The sequence below is a fragment of the Panthera onca genome, chromosome D4, assembly GCF_046562875.1.
Source record: "Panthera onca isolate mPanOnc1 chromosome D4, mPanOnc1 haplotype 2, whole genome shotgun sequence".
Lineage (NCBI taxonomy): Eukaryota > Metazoa > Chordata > Mammalia > Carnivora > Felidae > Panthera > Panthera onca.
The window spans coordinates 25,683,184-25,705,829 of NC_138351.1; the positions used below are offsets into that span (position 1 = coordinate 25,683,184).

A 22,646-nucleotide genomic window follows, 5' to 3' on the forward strand; every position below is an offset into this window, starting at 1 on the left:
GAATAGAACTTGAATTCTTCGGTTTTTAAAACTATTACAAAAAGCCCTTCTTTCAAAAGGCCCTTCCAACTTCAAGAACCTCCCGAAGTTGGACATGCACAAAACTTTCAGATGATTACACTCAGTACTGGGAATGGGAAATCATACTTCAATGGTATTTATGCCATCAAATTTTTAGGCCTTTCAATTTCTTAAATGTGAGACATATAAGCATCCTGACCCACCCTTCTATAAGAAAATCCTGTCCCTCAGGAACAAACCTTATTGAAATATCTGAAAAGAATAGCTCTAATCTCAATGGGACTCAGGCAAATTAGTTTTTCCAAGACATTTGCTTCACTACAAGAGAGGTTTTGGAATGAAGCTCTGAGCGAGTTCTGGCGACTCCGGATACTTTCATTCTTGTATTCAATTGCAGCTTCCAAAGCTTCAATCCCTTCTTCAAGTTGAAAAAGAACATGTTCTTCCTAGATATAATAGAAATCACCCATTTTAAATGTAATACTACAACTTGGTCATACACTAAGATCTCAACTATGCTATCGGAGTCTAACAAACATTACCATTTGTCTACTAAATTTTAATAATGTTTATTGAGTGCCTGCAATGCTACACAATGTATGTGTATACACACATATATAAAACATAGAATCATTGAATGCTTGCAATAAACTTTGTGTAGTAAAATGGAAAAGGCAAAAGCTAGGTGAGTTATGAAACGTCCCAAGGTCATACGGCAAATGCCAATAACCAGGAAATACACTTGAACAAAGCCTCAGCCTCCAGGACCAGCACTATTGCCAGGTGTCTCCTTCCACAGCTCCTAAAGTGTATATTATGTGTCCGAGAGATCTGGATACTCCCTAGTATCCCTTCAAAGATCTATCGAAATAACAGACTGCCAGGAGGGAAAGAAGAAATAGATTTAGAATAAATTATTAAGGACTAGTCATCAGAAGAGAATCTCTTAGGGAGAAAAGATTATGGCATAAAAAAAAAGTAGTGAGAATTTAAGGACATGAAACATTTCATAAAATTCCTATGAGATGTCATTACGGGGCAAACAAAGGCATTAAAATTGGTGGTGGTACAACTTTTTTCATATGCTAGAGAAGATTTCCTTCGTAGGGGAAAAAAAAAACCCACAACAAACCTGATGAATCCCTGTCAGTTCTTTGGACTATCCAAACACATAATATTTGGGGGTGTCCAAATTTCTGGCAAGAAATTATTTCAAACTTGGTGAGACTTGGATAAATATTTCTGTATACCTGTATGTATGGTGGAGGGTTACCACAACTTTGAGTTCCTTGAAGGCAGACCATCTTGTCCATACTCAAGTCCTTACTGCCTGGCACAGTACCTATCATACAGTTTAAACTCAGCAAGTATCTGCTGAATGAGTTAATGAGGAAAAAGGAGAAAAAAATATTTTCATATGTCTGATTATGTGATCGAAATATTTCTTTCCACTCCTTCCCCCAGCATTTCAAGAGAAAATAAGGTTAATATTTCTGATCTACCTAAAGAATAGACTGACTTTCAGAACTCCTTTTCTGGAATCCAGGGAAAAGGTATGTAATAACTCATTCCAGTGGGAGGTTGAGTAATACTTACTAAAAAAAAAATTTATAAAATATCTCCTGAAAGAGCTATTTTGTTTCTCTGTGCAATCACTAACCATCAAGGATTTGATGATTTGATAATCACTCCATCAGGAAGAAAATAATATTCACCTTTTTAAGAAAAACAAACTTAAGTCCTGAAAGGTACACTGGTGAATGGATAAGAGGAACCAGAAAATAAAAGTGGACTATCCAAAGAACATATTTAACTTTTGAATGCATACTATGATATTTTCCAAAAACAAATGTGGCAAGAGTTTACCTTTATATATGTCTGAGAACAATTTGGCCCATATTTAGTTTCTATAGTTTGCATCTAAGTTAGGGAAGTACTGAGATAATATAAGGCAGTATGAATACAGAACCCTGAGGATGGCCCAATCCAGTGAGGCTGCAGTGTATAAATATTCGTGATTCCCTTGAACCCAGCAATAGGTGTGGGTTGGCAAGATGAATGGCAATGGGAAACTGTTCCAGGATGAAAAATGGCCTGGAGGCAAATGACAGATTATCAAGAGTTGACTAATGTTTTATCACAGAGCACTGCTTTTTCACACATGCACCAGGGATCTTGTTAAAATGCAGATTTCTGATTCAGCAGGTCTGGGTGTGGCCCAAGGCTCTGCATTTCTAACAGGCTCCCAGGTGAGGCTGCTGCAGATCCAGAGAGCACACTGAGAGCAACAAGCACCTAAAGCAGGGGGTCTCCAAACAGTTTAGATCACACATCCCTATCAGCGGAAAACCAAAACCAAAAACAAACACACATAAAGTAAACACTTTTAAGCACTGTATATACGTATATTTCTCCGTAAGTTATATGCATGCAGTTTAGTGATAAAACATGAAATTGAAAGTACAAGTGAAATAAACATAAATAAACTTTCTCCGTAAGTTATATGCATGCAGTTTAGTGATAAAACATGAAATTGAAAGTACAAGTGAAATAAACATAATAGTTCTTATATTTTCTCCTATGCCCCTCTCACTGAGCAACTGCTGTGAATTATTAGAAAAATGGAGTTGAAGTATTTTTTTAAATTTGTTTACGGAATTTACCCACAGAACGAAGTATTTGTCTGTATTAAATTGTTGCAGAATCCTGTACTAGTTTAATCTAAAATCTTTCTATCACTTCCCATTATGAAAACGGTTTTAATCTATTGTGGCAAGAGAAAATAATTCTAAGCTAGTTTAAAGACATCGAAACAGCCAACTATTGCACCTAGATTTTACTGATGTCTTGTGTCACATCACAATCTCATGTTCCTGATCACCTGCTATTGGCAGATCTGTTTGGTAATGTTAATCTTGGCATTAAGACAGTAGTGAGAGCAGAGCCCACTTGAGACTGACACTAAGAAGAACCAACCTTGTGGAAGAAGGCTGCACGGAAGCTCCCATAGCTGATGGAACTCCACGAATTGTAGGAGGCTCATCATTCCCTCAAACCAATCCAGACTGGCTGCTACACAGGTATTATGCATGGTGCTGTGTTTTCCCCACAAAACCCTAAATAATGTTTTTTAGTTACAGAATTCTATATGAAATAGAAATGTAAATGTTTCTTGATAGTGACAATGGAACTTCTACCCCTTCTGCAAAAATAATTTGCTCGTTCCCTTCTCCATGCCTTATTTATGGTGTTCTATCTACAATGGCCTTCTTTCTTGTTATCTGCCAGTATCGTGGTTTTCATAATTCAGCTCAAGTTTCTTTAAATTTTTTTTTTTTAACATTTATTTATTTTTGAGAGAGCGAGACAGAGCCTGAGCTGGGGAGGGGCAGAGAGAGAGGGAGACACAGAATTGGAAGCAGGCTCCAGACTCTGAGCTGTCAGCACAGAGCCCGATGCGGGGCTCAAACTCATGGACCATGAGATCATGACCTGAGCTGAAGTTGGAAACCCAACCGACTGAGCCACCCAGGCACCCCTCAGCTCAAGTTTCTAATGCACCAAAGTTGCCTTGATGAATCTTCCCCCCACGTGATCACTGCATTGCTTTGTATAAATAATATAATAAGTATAGTTTTATTACATTATTATAACTTGCTTTTTTTATGTTCTTCAGGGTTTAGAGTTTTCTTATATTTGTCTCTTTTCCCCAGATAGAGTATGAATTTCTCAAAAGAAGCATAATGCTTTTTACTGTTTTGATTTCTTCTATAGGGTCCGGTAACAGTCTTGGGCAGGCAAGAATTCCTTAAATACTAATATTATATTTTGCAGTATCTTAGGCTCTCATACCTCTTGATCTACAAGGCCAGGCTCCAATTTAACAGCCCCAGGAGGACAGTCTGATTCTGTGATCCTCTCAGCTACTCATGTTATTAAACTGGGCAGTGAAGCTTATAATGCCACATAGCCCCCAATCAAGTTAGTCTTCAATTTCTTTCATCCACACAGTGAACAACAATCTCATTTATGAAATCTTTGCTCTTGTTCCTTCTTACCCAGCCCCCTTAACTTCCATCTCCCATTTGCTCCAATCTAAAACCATACGAGATTCGGCAAGGTGCGTGATCCCCAGCTACTCACTTTCCCTTAACAATCTTCTCTTGCTTTGGTCATGACAGGACAGCAACAATAAATATTTGCATAGAGGGGCATGTGGGGGGCTCAGTTGGTTAAGCATATGACTCTTGATCTTGGCTCAGGTCATGATATCACAGTTCGTGAGTTGGAGCCCTATGTCTGGCTCTGTGCTGACAATGCAGAGCCTGCTTGGCATTCTCTCTCTCTGTGCCCCTCCCCTGCTTGTACTCTCTCTCTCCTCTCAAAATAAATCAATAAACTTACAAAATATTTGTAGAGAACATGTAGGCTCAAAAATTCATACTTGTCTGATAAAGTAAGGGATAAGTACCATTGCCAACTGATGTAAAATTTTGAAAAAAGACAAAGTCTGGGACAATTGTGACAGCCAATAAATATACTATCTTTTATAGAGTTTAAAAAAATAAAGGTGAGAGGAGCCATAAGCTCTCCCAAATGAAAACTGCAACTCAAAGGTATTTTTATTGGGATTTGAGTTCTATGCATCTACTTGGGCTGGAATATGCTCCTGCAGGCTGGGCCTTTCTGAAGGAATTAACCCTTAATGTCCTAGTCATTCATGTATGTAACGAATTACCTAATATCGTTCAAGAAAGTTGCAGAGAAAGGAGGTAGGTGCTCTCTTCGGAAGAACTGAGAAAAAGAGTTCTTCAGCTCATCTGTGTTCTGTGATGTCAGATGAGAAACCCCAGCTGAGAAAGTCCCTACTCAAGGTAAATGTTAGTTTCCCATCCGTGGAGATGCCAGTAGGAGGCCATGTTCACGGACCCCTGTGTGAGGATATTACAGTCTCTGGTCAAGCATGGCTTATGGCACCTAATGGGTGCCAGCTCAACTCATTACATCTGACAAAGTTTCAAGAAAACAGAGTTTACCAGATTTATCCATTTTTATGTTTAAGTTAACAAAGACGGAGGAAATCATCCAAGTGACCCATCATAGAGCACTTCCAGTTCTAAAGAATACTGACTTACTTCAGGTGACAACACACTACCATTTTTAAGTTTCTCGTCCACACTGTTTCTTCGTCTCTGTAGCTGATCCTTCTGTTTCTGGAGGGCCTGAACTTGTTCAGAAATCTTTATTTTCTCCTCAGCCGTGCTGCGTTGCAGCTCTACATTCTTTTCAGACAACTCTTGGTCCAACAAGTTCAGGCGAGTTGATATTTTCAAACTATCTGTGTTTAAGACCTAAAAAGACACAATCAACCAAACACCCCAAAAACAGTTATTAGAAACCCAAACTGCATATAAATTAGGAAAAACAGAAAAAAGTTACTAACTGAATATATTTTGAGCTTCCACATTATTGGTTTCTCTTATGGAGTTTTTTGGGCTGGGGGGTTCATTTTTTTAAAATCTTAAGTCGAATGCCTTTTTTTTTTTTTTAATGGAGATTCCAATGATGAATTTACTGCCAAGTATTGCTTGGCTATACCAGACTACAGAGTATTGGTTTTAAGAGGTAACATTTTTTGGGGGGCGCCTGGGTGGCTCAGTCAGTTAAGCGTCTGACTTAGGCTCAGGTCATGATATCACGGTCCGTGAGTTCAAGCCCCGCGTCGGGCTTTGTGCTGACGGCTCAGAGCCTGGAGCCTGTTTCAGATTCTGTGTCTCCCTCTCTCTATGACCCTCCCCCGTTCATGCTCTGTCTCTGTCTCAAAAATAAATAAACGTTAAAAAATTTTTTTTTAAAAAAGAGGTAATATTTTTCTTTTGTATTATTTTCTAAATTAAACTTTTCTTCCTTGGCCTGTTACACAGTTATATGGTCTGTAACTATAACTTCTCTATAGGTTGAGATTTGGTTTGTTGTTTAAACATATAATTTGTTTCTGCTCTTATTTCATTCTGGTCAGAAAATATGGCCAATTAGAGTAATGGAGATCTTCATTATGGCCTAACTTAAAAGAATTTTTTTTTTAAGAAAATTTTTAAGGGGCACCTGGGTGGCTCATTCAGTTAAGTATCCAGCTTTTGATTTTGGCTCAGGTCAAGATCTCACAGTGAGTGTGAGCCTTGCGTCAGGCTCTACGCTGGTAGTGTGGAGCCTGCTTGGGATTCTCTCTCTCTTCCTCTCTCTCACGACTTCCTGGCTCATGTTCTGTCTCTCTCAAAATAAACAAACATTAAAAAAAGAAAATTCTTAAAATGGATTTTCATCTAAGTAATTACATGTATATATACCACAGGTTTAAAAGTTTTTAAAAAAGCAGGCTCCCTACCCCACCCTCTTACCTGAGTCCCACTCTCCAGAAACAACTATCTTCAACCTTTCTAGCTATTTCTGCTTGTGTTAATGTCCATGTTTCTAAATAACATAACCAATTTCAAATAGTGCCCACAGATGGACTATTATGGAAGACGAGCACTTGGCACTATTATGCCTCCTCTACTTCCCCTCCCTCTAGTCTCCCAGTATAAGGTGTATTACAGTTTTATGTTAAATCAATATTCAGTTCACATAGCTTTGTGAATATTATTCACAGCTCAAATGTCTCGTATAAAATTATCATTTTCCATAGGGTATGACTGCTGGTATGTTCTACTAATTCTTCTCCAATACAATTACACAGTTCCTCTCAATACTGTTTTTTTTCACTTGACCAAAACTTAAATCAGGTCATCTTTTTGTTCTATTCTTTTTCTGGAAACATTTTGCCTGAAATCTCCATCCTCCTGCTCCAAACTGGACTAGTTATTCTGGAACTTCCTTTTAGTATTATCCCTGGAATTTCCATGTTGGATCACACTTTCAGTACCCCAAGTCTTCCTTTTTCATAGCTGATGCCCTCATTTTTGTGGAGCATATCCTCAAGTAGTTTCCTGAGAGATGAGGTCAGAGATCATTCTTTTCACTTGAAAATGCCCTTATTCTGCCTTCATATTTGATTCAGAGTTAGGCTCAAAAGAAGTCTTGATTGGAAATAATTTTCCTTGTGAGTTGGAAGACTGCTGCAGGTCTTAGTTTCTACTGAAGAAGGTTGAGAAGTCCAATATCATTCTGATTGTTGAGATTTACAAGTGACTCATGTCTTCTATCTGGTAGTTTTCAGGATCTTTTTTTTTTTTTTCCTCAGTATACTTAAAACTTCACAGTGATAAGCTTTTGGCACTCATTTTGCTGGGCCCTTGATGACCAATTTCCATCTAGAGTCTCACATCTTCAGTGTTGGGAAAATTTTTTGTATTGTCTTTGATAGTCCCCTCTTCTGTTTTCTCTGTTATAGCTTTCTGAAATTCTATTTCTTGGACGTTGGACTTCTGGATTTATCTGCCAATTAAATTTTTTTCTCTTATTTTCTATTAATTTATTCTTTTATTTACTTTCTGGGATATTTTCTCAATGTTATCCTCCAACACTTTAAATTTCCAACAGTTCTCGGGGTGCCTGGGTGGCTCAGTCAGTTGAGCATCTGACTCTTGATTTCGGCTCAGGTCATGATTCCAAGGTCATGGGATTGAGCCCTGTGTTGGGCTCCGTGATGAGTGTGGAGCGTGCTTAAGATTCTATCTCCCTCTCTGTCCCTCTCTCCCTCTCGCATGCTCTTTCTCTCTCTAGAATATAAAACATATGTTGAAAAAATTAAAAATAAAATGTTTAAATTTCTAGCAGTTCTCATTTTATGGATAGACTATATAATCTTTCAACACCCTGAGAATATTAAAGGTTTTTTGAAAGTTTTTTTCAGCTCCTTCCTCTATTTCTGATGTCTCTGAGCTTCTTTTTTTCTTTTGGACTCTGACTTTCAAGTTAGTAGCATTCCTGACATGGATGTCACATTTAAGAGTTAGGTATGAAAATGCTGATAAGTTCTGTAGTAGGTATACTTTGTCACCATGGGATGTATCTGGGGTCTGGCCACTTAGTTGGGGGCCCCCAAGGGTGTTTTTAGGTCTTTCTTCATGGACTGTTTCAGAAAATCCAACAATGTCTTGTTTGGAAGTATAAATCTGGCTGTCAGCATTTTGGGATCCAAGTAGGTGTTAGGAAATGGCTATCTCAGGATTCCTACGTAGACTGACTTTTATTCATTACCTCTTTTGAGTATTCTGACTTACCGTGACGATCTGCTGTACCTGGTTCAAGCTTCAGAAAATAAACCGTCTGGTCTTCGAAGTGAGAAAAGGGTGGTTTCCTGATGATGTCGTTTCCATCCTATGCCTCACTTCTGCCTTCTGAAAATCTCAGTCCCTTCATTTCGGAGTCTTTTTGTATTCTATGTGAATTCTATCTCATAAAGGTATCATTACTAAAAAAAAATTTTTTTTTACATTTATTTATTTTTGAGAGACAGAGCACAAGTGGGGGAGGGGCAGAGAGAGAAGGAGATACAGAATCCGAAGCAGGCTCCAGGCTCTGAGCTATCACACAGAGCCTGACGCGGGGTTTGAACCCACAAACTATGAGATCGAGCCTGATGCGGGGTTTGAACCCACAAACTATGAGATCATGATCTGAGCCGAAGTCGGATGCTCAACCAACTGAGCCACCCAGGCACTCCTCTCATAAAGGTATTATTAAAAAAAACAAAAACAAACAAAATACTAGGGGTGCCTGGGTGACTTAGTTGGTTAAGGGTCTGACTTTGGCTCGCGGTCTGTGAGTTTGAGCCCCGCACTGGGCTCTGTGCTGACAGCTCAGAGCCTGGTACCTGCTTTGGATTCTGTGTCTCCCTCTCTCTCTGCCCCTATCCCGCTCATGCTCTATCTCTCAAAAAAAAAAAAAAAAAAGCTCATGCTACAGCTCTCATTCATGTCCCTCTTAAGCTCTCAAGGCATTTGGATTCCAGCCTCTTCTGCTAAGTAAGTAACTACTTACCTATACCTTCCCATCTTACACTTTTTGGTAATCTTTAGTCTTCTGTATCTTTTTTTTTTTTTCCTTTATGGGCTTATAGCTTTTTTTTTGAGTAATAGCTTTATTGAGATCTAATTCACATACCGAACAATTCACCTAGTTATTTATTTTTAAAGATTTTATTTTAAGTAATCTCTATACCCAATATGGGTCTTGAACTCCCAATCCTGAGACCAAGAGTTGCACACTCTACAGACTGAGCCAGCCAGGTGCCCCTAAGTCCCCGATTTAAGTGTATAATTCAATGGCTTTTAGTATACTCACAGAGTTGTGCACCCATCACCACAATCAATTTTAGAACGTTTTCATTGTCCTCAAAAATAAAACCCCATGCCCCCTAGCAGTCATTCCACTCCCCATTCCCCACTCAGCCCTAAGCAACCATTATTCTACTTTTTGTCTCTACAGACTTGCCTCATCTGCACATTGATATAAATTACATGTACATACAACATGTGTCTTTCGTGACTGGTTTCTTTCCCTTAACACAATGCTTTTGGGGTTCATCCACGTGGTAGCATGTATCAGAACTTCATTCTTTTCTATAGCTGAGTAACATACCCTAGTATAGATATATCACTTTCTGTTTATCCCAATCATCAGCTAATGGGACATTTGAATTTTTTCATTTTGAGGCTATTGTGAATAATGCTGTTATTATGCACATTCATGTACAAGCTTTTGTGTAGACATGTGCTTTCACTTCTCTTGGATATATACCTAGGAGTGGAGTGGCTGGGTGACATAGTAATGCTATGATTAACCTTTTGAGGAACTGTAAGATAGTTATCCAAGGCAACTGTACCATTTTACAATCCCACAAGCAGTGCATTAAAATTCCAATTTCTTCATATTGTCGCCAACACTTAGTATCTATTTTTCTGACTACAGCAATCCCAGTAAGTGTGAAGGAGTATCTCATCTCTGTTTTGATTTGCATACCCCTGATGGCTACTGATGTTTCATATGTTTATTGGCCATTTGTATATCTTCTTTGAGAAATGTCTACTAGATCCTTCACCCATTTTTAATTGAATTGTCTTTTTATTACTGAGTTAAGACTTCTTTATATATTCTAGAGACAAGTCCTTTATCAAGTATATGATTTGCAAACATTTCTCCCCATTCTGTGGGTTGTCTTTTCAACACCAACTTTCTTGATGGTATCCTTTGCATAACAAATGTTTTTAATTTTGATGAAGTCCAATTTATCTAATGTTTCTTTTATTGCTTTTGCTTCAGGTATAGCAAAGAAACTATTGCTTAACCCAAGATCACAAAGATTTACACCTTTGTTTTCTTCTAAGGGTTTTATAGTTTTACCTCTTACATTTAGGTCTTCGATTTACTTTGAGTTGAAATCGTATATGGTATGAAAATAGTTTTTTTTATATCACATTCCATGTCCAAAATGCATAGGATTGAACCTTATAAATATTTCTTAAAACACTGGAAAAAAATGTAATCTATTCACGCCTTTTGTTCAGAAAAGAACCCAGCAGTATAACATCATCAAGTTTCTCTTCTGTTTCATTAAAACAATCTTCAAAGAATCAATTTTGCTTTGCTCTGTTGTGGGTTTCATTTATTTGTACTCTCTACTTACCTCAGTATGTTCTTGCTTCCTAAATTTTACATCTTGTTCAAAGTAGAAAACTTCCATTTTTTCCCCCCTGTATCATGAAGTAAACTTATTTCAGGAGAAAGGGGTTTTTTTTGTTTTTTCCTCTTTTTTCTTTTGTGATATGGAACGTATAGTAAAGGTCCCAGTTTATTTTCTTCTATTTACACATTGATATTTAAATGTGTTCATCTCTCTTGCTGTCATTTACATGTTTTGAGGGGTAGCTTTTCAAACTCGGCCCTGACGGGGCGCCTGGCTGGCTCCACTGGAGGAGGGTGCAACCTGTGATCTCAGGGTAGTGAGTTTGAGCCCCATGCGATGTGTAGAGACTACTTAAAAGTAATAATAATAAACTTAAAAAATAAAAAAATATATAAAAGTAAAAATAAAACTTGGCCCTTACAGCCAGCGTGAGCAAGCTACCTGATATAGCACCAACAACAAGCCTGGTTAGAGGGGCTGCCCCTATCCCTGGGTGCCAATAGCTATTCAACATGAATGAGGAAAGGAGGACAGAGCAGAGGTAAGTTCAGGTTTCCACACTTGTCTGCCTGTTGTATTGAGGTGGAGAGGCTAAGAACACACGACCATCATCTCAGATCTTACTGAAAGGAGCCTGAAAGGAAGGTCTACTAAAGAGGCAGGTCATTGGTCCTCGCTGTTCAATTACTCAATGTATAGACTGTCCTCGGCCTGATGGGCAGAAAGTCCTCCTCAAGTCTGGGGCAAGCCAGCTTCATTTTCAGATGCTGTTATTGCTATAGTTGAAAATATACATAGCTACATCCAAAAAACGTATCCCCTGGTTCTTCTATTCCTTCCATAATCATTCCTTTTTCAAAACCTGAAATTGAGGCAAACCCCTTCATAAAAATCACTTATTTGGCTCATAAAACCCATGTTCTCCAGCAAAAGTTCTTGTAAAGGTCCCCAAGTCATTATAATTTGAAAACTGAACAAATCTTCATCACATAAAATCTCTCTTTTACAGCAACCCTGCAAACCCCTAACTTTGGGTAGTAGTGATAGCTAGATCATTTTTTTTTAATGTTTATTTATTTTTGAGAGAAAGGGAGAGACAGAGTGCGAGGAGGGGAGGGACAGAGACAGAGGGAGACACAGAATCTGAAGCAGGCTCCAGGTTCTGAGCTGTCAGCACAGAGCCTGATGTGGAGCTTAAACTCACAAATGGTGAGATCATGACCTCCTGAAGTAGGACGCTCAACCAACTGAGCCACCCAGGCACCCCAATAGCTAGATCATTTTTAAGTCTATTTTCCCAAATTACCAGTGTTCTCTATACAGCATCAAATGGTACAATTTATTCCTTAAATATCCACTAAACTTAATAATAGAGGTTGCAGGGAGAAAAGGAGAGTTACTGCTTAATGGTTATAGACTTTCTGTTTGGGGTAATAAAACATTTTGGAAATAGGGTGATGGTTGTATAACATTGTGAATGTAATTAATGCCACTGAATCACACACTTAAAAATGGTCAGAATGGCCAATTTTATGTTATGTCTATTTTACCATAATTTTTCAAATACCCAAAAATGTTAATAATAATATACTTGGCAGAACATTGAACCAATGGACATTGAACATTCAACTTCAAAATTGCAATAGATTTTAGTGGTGGTCATTAAATAAGCACTAATATGCAAAAATACATTGAAAACCAGAAGAGTTTTCTTTTGGTTTCTAATTTCATAGTAGTATGCTTTACTTCTTAGAGAGAAAGGTAATCCTAGTTTACACCCAGAATCCAAGAGCATAACAAATAGCATACCTGGCTAGATCTCAACTTCTTATTTTCCAGGTGGCTCTTCTCCTGTAACAGGGCCTCCTTCTTACAAACTATGGCCTCTCGTTTTTTTAAATCTTCTTCCAGCTCCTCCAATTCTTGGCGTTGGTTCAGGACTTTTTCTACTTCTTCATCTAACCATTTCTTTTGCTCATCCAATTTCTACATTAAAATTTCAAAGAAATGTTATTACATCATTTGTTTTTCTTCTGCCATAGGATGTATATTGTAATAATGTCATTTCAGATTGGCTAAAATACCTTAAATGAACATTTAAAAACTATTGGTGAGAATAATAAAACAGTGTTCCTGTCTAAAATCGTTAGGAAGTGGTTCCAGTTAACATCTTGCTGTGTTTTATAGGGAATTAAGATGTATTCTCCGAACATGTTTGAGTCTGGGATTTTCTAAGTTGACAAAAGGACTGACAATTTTTCCATACATATATTAAGAGGTAATTCTGAGAACAGGCTGGGGGATCTTTTTCTCTGTCGTAGAGGAACATACCTCCATCACAGCACTTACACTGTGTGTTGCTCTACAGTCTGTCTCCCCGACTGACTGAGTTCCTTGACTGACTGGACAGACTGTCTTTTCTAACTCTCTATCCCCAATGCCTGCTATACTTCCTGGCCCATGACTGGCCTTCAATAAAATGTTATATGAATGACTGAATGAATGCCTGATCCAACTAACTAATCAACGAAGTAAGTAAATGAATACACGGTGGAAGACACATATAATAGAGCATGGAAATCCACTCTGCACTGTAGCCTGTCAACATCAATTGTAAGATAAAATGAGCTGGAAGGAGTTCCAAAACAAGTATTTTAGTATTCTCTCAAATCGAGGATACCCAGAAAGAAAAAAATATGAATGGAATATGACTGTCCAAGATCAGCTCTACCAAGCGCCCATCCGCACTGCGGACATGGTAATGAAGCAATGCCAGATAAACAACAGATAATAGGGAAACAAATCATTCAGTACTATTTTCCAGTTCTTCTCCGATTGATGAAAATGGTACTTAGAAATCTATATTTAAAAAATTAGATGGGGTGTCTGGGTGGCTCAGTCCGTTAAGCGTCTAACTCTTGATCTTTGACCCAGGTCATGATCTCACGGTTTGTGAGACTGAGCCCTGTCGGGCTGTGTGCTGACAACACAGACCCTGCTTGGGGTTCTCTCTCTCCCTCTCTGCCCCTCTCCCGCTTGTGCTCTCTCTCAAAATAAATAAACATTAAAAAAACAACAAAACAATGAGATAGTGAATATGCATGAGGAAAAGAGAGTGAAGTGGCCAAAGCAAAGTAGATCCAGTGCTATGCAGTCCTCCATCCAGACCTAGATAGCATGGCCCTATAAGCACTATCACATCCAAATAATATTGAAGTAATATTGAAGCCTATAATAGTAGCTCTACAGTTTATAAGAAACAGGAAGGATATCCCAGAACAACTATAGAGACAATTTTGTTTTGTTATATCCAGCTCTACCTTAGCAACTCCATACAGGAGAACCTATGAAGTCTAGCAATTAGCTAAAACATATTCTATGAACATTCCTTGACTTGGAGTGGGGTTTGAAAAATTAATAACATCTTTTGTAAGGTCCATTCCAATAGGAGGGAAACCTGAAAAATTATGATTGTTGCTAATAAATGCTGTATACAGCTAACTCCCAGGTACCATGTCAGCAAAAAGGGAGTGAGGGACTGGAATGGCTCTAAGAAATGTCAGTGCTGGCCTCACAGAGTAAGAAATATTTTGGCAGTGCTTTGAAGAATGGGTAGGAGTGCACATAATACAGGTTTTTTAGGGAAATAATAAATGAGTGGATTTTTCTGCATTTGATATAATAAAGGTTACGATTTATACAATTCACTGTACCTTAGTAAGTTTTCTGAAAATTTCTTGATTTGTGTTTTCTCCTTTAATAGCAAAGGTTCCTATCACACAGTTCCTATCACACAATTCAAAAAATACTTCCTTATAAAGGAGCTTCATAACAAATCAATATCCTATTCTAAGCTCTTTGGATACCCATATTGATTACTTTATAATCTTGTTCTTATTTAGGGTCAAATTCTGGAAAGTGGGTTTTTCTTTTGCAGTGTTTAAAAACATGAAGTTTTGTTTTTGTTTTATTAATATTTTTAACCCAATATAGTGCAAGCTGTGGAAATCTTTTTATTGTTGTATTCATTTAAAATTTAGATCCTTAGTGTTTTGAAAAACAGGTCTCACTGCTCTGTGCGTTCCTACCTCTCCTACTCTCCCACATACCCTTTCTGCCCAGAAATGTTATTACCAAGCAGCACAGAATGTCAGAGTGATAGCGCTTAACCAATGTCTAAAACATACTAGGTAAAATAAATAACTCGGAATACATTCATGTCCTCAATTTTACTATTAAAATACATAAAATTTAAGAAAGAGCAAATAAATTTTTCAGAAGGTGATGTATTTAGCATTTGAGTGTAATTAGGTTTAACTGCAGTGTTTTTAAGATTTTTAGAATTGCCATTTTGAACTTACATAAAAATAAAATTTTGTTTCCTAGAACTTTGAGTTAGTTTATAGATATCACTTTTTAAATGTGGCACTAAAACAGGGTACTTGGGTGGCTTAGTTGGTTAAGCATCCGACCCTGCGGTTTTGGCTCAGGTTGTGATCTCACAGTTCATGAATTCAAGCCCCACGTGGAACTCTGTGCTGATAGTGTGGAGTATGCTTGTGATTCCCTATCTCCCTCTCTCTCTCCCCCTTCCCCACTCTTTCTCAAAAACATATAAACATTTAAAAAAATAAATGTGGCACTAAAACAATAACTTTTAATACATCATATATGGTGCATATATAATTTGGTTATGTTTGAATGGAGGGCTCTGATTTTTAGAAATGTATTGTTTCCATGGGAATAAATACAATCCAGTGAACATGGATTTCATGTTTACATTCTACAACATTCAAATAAATGCATTTTTTTTTATGTTTATTTTTGAGGGGGGGAGGGGCAGAGAGAGGGGGACCACAGAATCCAAAGCAGGCTCCAGGCTCTGAGCTGTCAACATGGAGCCTGATGTGGGGCTCGAACTCACTGACCACGAGATCATGACCTGAGCCAAAGCCTGATGCCCAACCAACTAACTGAGCCACCCAGATGCCCCCAAATAAATGCATTCTACTGAAAAAAGAATACAAGCACATTTCTGGATGAGAGAGTAATTTTTTTTAATGTTCATTTTGTTTTTGAGAGAGAGATACAAGTGGCAGAGGGGCAGAGAGAGAGGGAGAGAGAGAATCCCAAGCTGTGCTGACAGCAGTGAGTCTGACGCGGGCTCAAATCACAAACTGTGAGATCATGGCCTGAGCCAAAGTTGGACGCTCAAGTGCCTGAGAGTAATTTTTTAATAACAGAAAAGCTTTGGGAGAAATATTAGAAAATTTGTAGTCCAGTGGTAAAGTCCAGTGTTTGAAGATTTTATTCAGAGTACACCACTTTTTACCTCTATTTAAACAACCATCAAAGCAAAGAGAAAGCAGGAAACACTAAACAGAATCGACAAACCTGGAACTGGTCTATACTTCCAAACGAACCTTTTCTCTTTTTCATCTTAAATGCATCAAGGTCCTCGGTTTCTAGTGTCAGAGAGTCTTCCTGTTCTGTTTTTGACTTTAGTTCCTGTAGAGAACAGAAATTAAAAACACCTTATTGCTTTTACTTCCTGGCCATCATTAAATATTTATGCAGATAATCATTTTCTTCACATTTACTTTCTTCCTTGTAAAAAGAAAGAAAATGCGTAGATGAAGGTTGGGGCTACTGGAGAGGAAAATAATGTTAGCCCCTCATTGAAGCAATAAAATCTCACAGCAAATCAAGGTTTACTAACATCACTTGGTTTTTTTTTCATTGTTTGCCAGTGTTATAAATCAGCACAGCAGGTTAAGAGTCTGAAAATTATAAATGTGCTTTTCTCTTTTGCCTTTCTGAGCTCATGACCTTTTAGTTAGTCTCCCCAAGGCACCCATCTGCCATGGGGATACTAGAAGTCATGACAGTAGAAATATGAAAAGTAATACTCAGTTTCTGTCATTCAGAAATAGGATTTTGTGCATGAGAACAGCCTTTCAAGATAGATGATGGGGTGTGCTTGGCAGGCTGAGTCAGTATAGCATGCAGCTCTTGATCTCGGGGTCATGAGTTCAAGCCCCACGCTGGGTGTAGAGATTGCTTAAATAAATAAACTTAAAAAAAAAAAGATACGGGGCTCCTGGGCGACTCAGTCAGTTAAGTGTCCAACTCTTGATTTCGGCTTGGGTCGTGATCTCATGGTTCGTGAGACTGAACCCCGCATCTGGCTGTGCTGACATCACAGAGCCTGCTTGGGACTCTCTGACTCTCTCTCAGCCCTTCCCCTACTCATGCTCTCCCTCAAAATAAATAAATAAATAATTTTTTTTAAAAAGATAGATCATGGTCCTTTATTTTCCATCCACATTTTAAGATGGGTTTCTTAAAACCCATTTCTCCTGGGTTTAGAGATGATGCCTCTGTCCACCACTACCTTAGCAGGAATAAGGAAGGAGGCCATGAACCAAAGTGGGCTGGTCTGCATTACTATTGCTTATTGGTCCATGATGGATAAAACTACAGAAATTGAAAGCGTTTAGAAACCTTTATAAAATTGGACAGAATAATTTTATGTCTGTTGAATATTAATAGTTACAATAAATAATTAAAAGATTGACTTATTGTATATTTTAATTTTTTATTTCATTTTCATTTTAATACTAAAATGGGCTTGACAAGCTAATAATAAAATGAAAACTGCACCTTCTCCACAGGTAATTTCAGAAGTACTGATATAAAGGAAGTAAAAGGAAACTCTATCATGTTCTAGCCCTGGGAATGGCAGAAAGAAAGAAAGAGATGGTAAGAAAGATGTGTGTTCCAGTTTTCCTCCCTCCGAATTTTGGCCCAGAAAGGGGGTGATAAGTAAGGTATATCACTGGGGGCAGAGGGGCAACACGCAGACGGTAGTGCAGAGGACCCACCCACAGGGGGCTGCCCAGCCTCGCTGAAAGAGCAGAAAAGTTCGATCAGGGAAAGAGGGATGAGAGGTGTCTGGGTGGCTCAGCGGTTAAGCATCAGACTCTCAATTTTGGCTCAGGTTATGATTTCACAGTTCATGAGTTCGAGCCCCACGTCGGGCTCTACACTGACAGTGTGGGACCTGCTTGGGATTCTCTGTCTCCCTCTCTCTCTGCCCCTTCCCTGTTCATGCTCTCTCTCAAAAATAAATAAACATTTATTTAAAAGAAGAAGAAGAAAGAAAAAGAGAAGAAAAAACAGAAAGAGACATCATATAGACTCCTTGGCGTCAAGTGATGTGGATCCTGAGAACCAATGACCGTTTCCCCACGATGACTGACCCCAAAAGTGAAGAAGAGGACAGGCCACTGGGCTAGCAAGATAGATGGGGACCTAGTAGCCTCAATGGGGATTCATAATGCCAGAGGAGGTGAGATGAAGCCAAAGCACCTCCATGCTCTAAACTGGAAGTGAGACCAGACTACAAGTTTATGCCAACTCAGGGCTTCATCATTGGGACCCAACAAAGAAAAGCAGACAAGAGAGAGCACATTCCAGCCAGTCACACACAAGGACCAAGTGAAATTCAGGTGATCCTTTTCTCTTCAACTCCACATGATGCAATAAAAGCTGTATACCTGACTATCGCATACACTGGACTGAATATTCTTATTCAAGAGAGCTGAGAGTTACTTACAGGAAATGGTTAAATTACCAGAGTAAGGTTTGAACAGATTGGACATTTACTTTGTTCCTAGACTTCCAGCAATTATCGTGATGTGGATTGGGCAGGGTGAGAGGGGTGGTGGTGTCATAAAGAACACAGGTCTGCTGTAGACTAAATAAATTTTCTCTGCTCACCTGCATTGTATTACAAGTGAATACGACCCTGTTATATTTACCCATTAATTTTTTCATGCTTCCTAGCCTCTCGTCCGTCATTATAACTTAGCCCCCGTCATAGTCGCAGCAACGCCAAGATGCTGAAACAAAGGCACCTTATAGTTGCTTGGAGCAGACTCTCTGCCCTTCCTCTTCTTGTGAGTGTACTACAGTAGGTGTCATCCTGTCTACATGTTACTCTCGACGTTATTGCCATTCTCTTACGATATAATCCCTGTTATAATATTAAAGTAACTGTTCACCAGGTATGATGCCAGGCTTTCATATCTATTTAATTGTCCCATTTAATCCTCACGATAATCTTCTGAGACAGGGACTATTAAAAACTCCATTTGATAGCTGGAGAAAATTGGTGTTTAGAGAGGTAAAAAGCTCAAGATCACACTATGACCCACAGTTTCGAGGGTTCCCACACTTTTTCTTACAGCCTATGCACGGACTTCAGTTAAGAACTGGTACTCCGGGGCGCCTGGGTGGCGCAGTCGGTTAAGCGTCCGACTTCAGCCAGGTCACGATCTCGCGGTCCGTGAGTTCGAGCCCCGCGTCAGGCTCTGGGCTGATGGCTCGGAGCCTGGAGCCTGTTTCCGATTCTGTGTCTCCCTCTCTCTCTGCCCCTCCCCCGTTCATGCTCTGTCTCTCTCTGTCCCAAAAATAAATTAAAAAAAAAAAAAAAAAAAAAAAAAAAAAAAAAAACTGGTACTCCAAGGAGAACCTACACAGATGTCATGGTATTCTCCGGAAATGGTTTAGTCAAAGGGAGAATGAAGAAACAGGCATGTTGGAAAGTTAGCCCCAAACAGAAGACTGTGAGCAGTTTTTCTGTTTTTGCATGAAGTAGTGGAAACTTTAATATATCTCTGGAATAGACTTTTTCCTTTTTCTGGAATACTCGTTCTCCCTTTACATAGGGTCGTTTCCCTAGAATGAGGGATATGGCTACAAGCAACAAAACTGCCCTAGATGAAAATGTAAAATGTTTAAGTTACAGGCAGATTTGCATTCCAGAAGACTATGTATGCACTCTGACCAAAAGAGTTTTCTCTTTTCCCAAAATAGAGACTTAGACAGTGCTATGTCTTGTTGGTTTAAACCATGATCTAAGAGAGCTGAGAAGCTGAGACCCAAAGGTCATGTGACTGACAGGCAGACCTAATCCTCACATTGGAGGAAGGACCATAAGAAAGAGACTAGGTTGTTGGTAGTAGAAATGAGAATTGAATAGGTTAAAGATATTCAGAAGATATAATCTATATAGGACTTAGTGGTTCCTTCTTAGGAAGAAGACAGAGTCAAGGATGATTGCTAGCTTACCTATTTGAATGGATTGAAATGTTAGGTAAAGCACATGGAAAACTATGTATTTTCCCCTATGAAGGGAGCAGGGAGGGGAATTGTGGTGAGATAAGTAAGGAAGATCATGAATTTAATCTATAAGACAACCTAATGAGGATGTCAATGGTTGGATATAGGAATCCAGAGCTCCAAGTACAAATCTGGGGTTAAGGATTAAATTTGAAAGCTGTCAGAGTTAAATTGTAGCCATGGAAAAAGATGAGGTCATCAAAGATAGAAGACAGAAGAGGCATAAGCCTAGAAGTTTGGGGAATTCCCATATATTAAGTACTGATCATGCAGGATGAACTAGCAAAGACAGAGATTAAGCAGTCAGAGGAAAAAAACAAGAATATAATTTCACAAAGGCAAAGGGGAAAATATTTCAAGAAGGAAGGAGTGGTGAACTACGCTGGATGCAGCTGAGGTTTTAAGGACTTTAGTGACCGAGAAAGCACTAGTGAATTTCTCAAAAGCTTTGAAGTAGATGGTAGAGACAGGAACCAGACACCAAACTGGAGAGGATGAGAGAATGAATGGAAGCAGAGGAAACAGAAACAGATGCAGTAAACTTTTCCAACCAGTTCGGTTCTAAAGGTGAGAAGACAGAAAGAGAAAAGCATAAGGTTAAAGAAGGATAATTTTAAGATGAGAAAAATCTAGGGGCACCTGGGTTAAACATCTGACTCTTGATTTCGGCTCAAGTCATGATCTCACAGTTTGTGAGTTCAAGCTGCGCTCTGCACTGACAGCGCAGAGCCTGCTTGGGATTCTCTCTCTGCCCCTCCCCTGCTTGCTCTCTCAAAACTAAAAAACTAAATTAAAAAAAAAAAAAAACAAAGGGGGCATCTTGGTGGCTTAGTTGGTTAAGTGTCCAACTTCAGCTCACGTCATGATCTCAATAGTTGGTGAGTTCGAGCCCTGCCTTGGGCTCTTTGCTGTCAGCATGGAGCCTGCTTTGGATCCTCTGTGACCCCCTCTCTCTGCCCCTTCCCCCTCTCTCAAAAATAAACATAAAAATAAACAAACAAACAAAAAAAGATTGAGGGTGCCTGGACGGCTCAGTCAGTTAAGTGACCTACTCTTGATTTCTACTCAGGTCATGATCTCACGGTTCATGAGTTCAAGCCCTGCATCACGCTCCATGCTGACATTGTGGAGCTTTGCTTGGGATTCTCTCTCTCTGTCTCTCTCTCCCTCTTTGCTCATTCCCCACTCGTGCACACACTTGTACACTCTCCCTCTCTCTCTCAAAAATAAATAAATAAACCTAAAAAAAAAAAGAGAGAGAAAAAACAGATGACTCAGATCAATGGAACAGAATAGAGAACCCAGAAATGGACCCAAAAACATATGGCCAACTAATCTTTGACAAAGCAGGAAAGAATATCCAATGGAATAAAGACAGTCTCTTCAGCAAGTGGTGCTGGGAAAACTGGACAGGGACATGCAACATAATGAACTTGGACCACTTTCTTACACCATACACAAAAATAAACTCAAATGGATGAAAGACCTAAATGTAAGACAAGAAGCCATCAAAATCCTCAAGGAGAAAGCAGGCAAAAACCTCTTTGATCTTGGCTGCAGCAACTTCTTACTCAACACATCTCTGGAGGCAAGGGAAACAAAAGCAAAAATGAACTACTGGGACCTCATCAAAATAAAAAGCTCTGTACAGCAAAGGAAACAATCAGCAAAACTAAAAGGCAACTGACAGAATGGGAGAAGATATTTGCAAACGACATATCAGATAAAAGGTTAGTATCTAAAATCTATAAAGAACTTAGCAAACTCAACACCCAAAAAAACAAATAATCCAGTGAAGAAATGGGCAAAAGACATGAATAGACACTTCTCCAAAGAAGACATCCAGATGGCCAACCAACACATGAAAAAATGCTCCACATCACTCACCATCAGGGAAATACAAATCAAAACTACAATGAGATACCACCTCACACCTGTCAGAATGGCTAACATTAACAACTCAGGCAAAGACAGATGTTGGCAAGGATGCGGAGAAAGAGGATCTCTTTTGCATTGCTGGTGGGAATGCAAGCTGTGCAATGCAGAGTGGTGCAGCCACTCTGGAAAACAGTATGGAGGTTCCTCAAAAAAATTAAAAATAGACCTACCCTATGACCCAGCAATTGCACTACTAGGCATTTATCCAAGGGATACAGGTATGCTGTTTCAAAGGCACACATGCACCCCCATGTTTATAGCAGCACTATCAACAATAGCCAAAGTATGGAAAGAGCCCAAATGTCCATCGATGGATGAATGGATAAAGAAGATGTGGTATATATATACAATGGAGTATTACTCTGCAATCAAAAAGAATGAAATCTTGCCATTTGCAACTACGTGGATGGAGCTAGAGGGTATTATGCTAAGCGAAATTAGTCAGTCAGAGAAAGACAAAAATCATATGACTTCACTCATATGAGGACTTTAAGACATAGAACAGATGAACACAAGGGAAGGGAAGCAAAAATAATATAAAAACAGGGAGGGGGACAAAACATAAGAGACTCAAATATGGAGAACAAACAGAGGGTTACTGGAGGGGTTGTGGAAGGGGGAACGTGCTAAATGGGTAAGGGGCATTAAGGAATCTACTCCTGAAATCATTGTTGCACTATATGCTCACTAATTTGGATGTACATTAAAATAATATTAATAATATATTATATTATTAAATATAATATAATAAATATTAAATCAATAAATAATTATTAATAATTATTATTAATAATTAACAAATAACAAATTAATAAATAATATTAAATAATAAAATAAACTATAAAAAAGAGAAAAATCTAAGATGTTTAATTTT

The 22,646-nt window shown here is 38.6% G+C and overlaps 1 protein-coding gene and 1 long non-coding RNA gene across 9 annotated transcripts in view; one reads left to right on the forward strand and one right to left on the reverse strand.

Annotated features, from left to right (window-relative positions):
• Positions 1-18,451, forward strand: part of LOC132663578 (uncharacterized) — a 48,260-nt gene extending 29,809 nt beyond the window's left edge. For 3 of the 5 annotated variants that reach the window (XR_009603130.2, XR_009603129.3, XR_009603131.2), the window contains 4 exons: positions 1,486-1,574; positions 2,916-3,101; positions 17,323-17,410; positions 17,801-18,451. This is a non-coding gene — a long non-coding RNA (uncharacterized LOC132663578). Of the gene's footprint in view, positions 1-1,485; positions 1,575-2,915; positions 3,102-17,322; positions 17,411-17,797 lie in introns of all 5 variants that reach the window. The other 2 variants (XR_009603132.3, XR_009603133.3) reach the window with 2 other exon arrangements.
• Positions 1-22,646, reverse strand: part of KIF27 (kinesin family member 27) — a 98,760-nt gene that overhangs the window by 17,310 nt on the left and 58,804 nt on the right. For all 4 annotated transcript variants that reach the window (XR_009603124.3, XM_060609952.3, XM_060609953.3 and 1 more), the window contains exons 12-15: positions 16,043-16,156; positions 12,458-12,634; positions 5,157-5,372; positions 261-467 (exon numbers count right to left, since the gene is read on the reverse strand). Coding sequence is in view for 3 of the 4 variants with exons in the window: in XM_060609952.3 (XP_060465935.3) it covers positions 261-467; positions 5,157-5,372; positions 12,458-12,634; positions 16,043-16,156 (714 nt within the window). In the remaining variant the exon portion in view is untranslated. The remainder of the gene's footprint in view (positions 1-260; positions 468-5,156; positions 5,373-12,457; positions 12,635-16,042; positions 16,157-22,646) is intronic.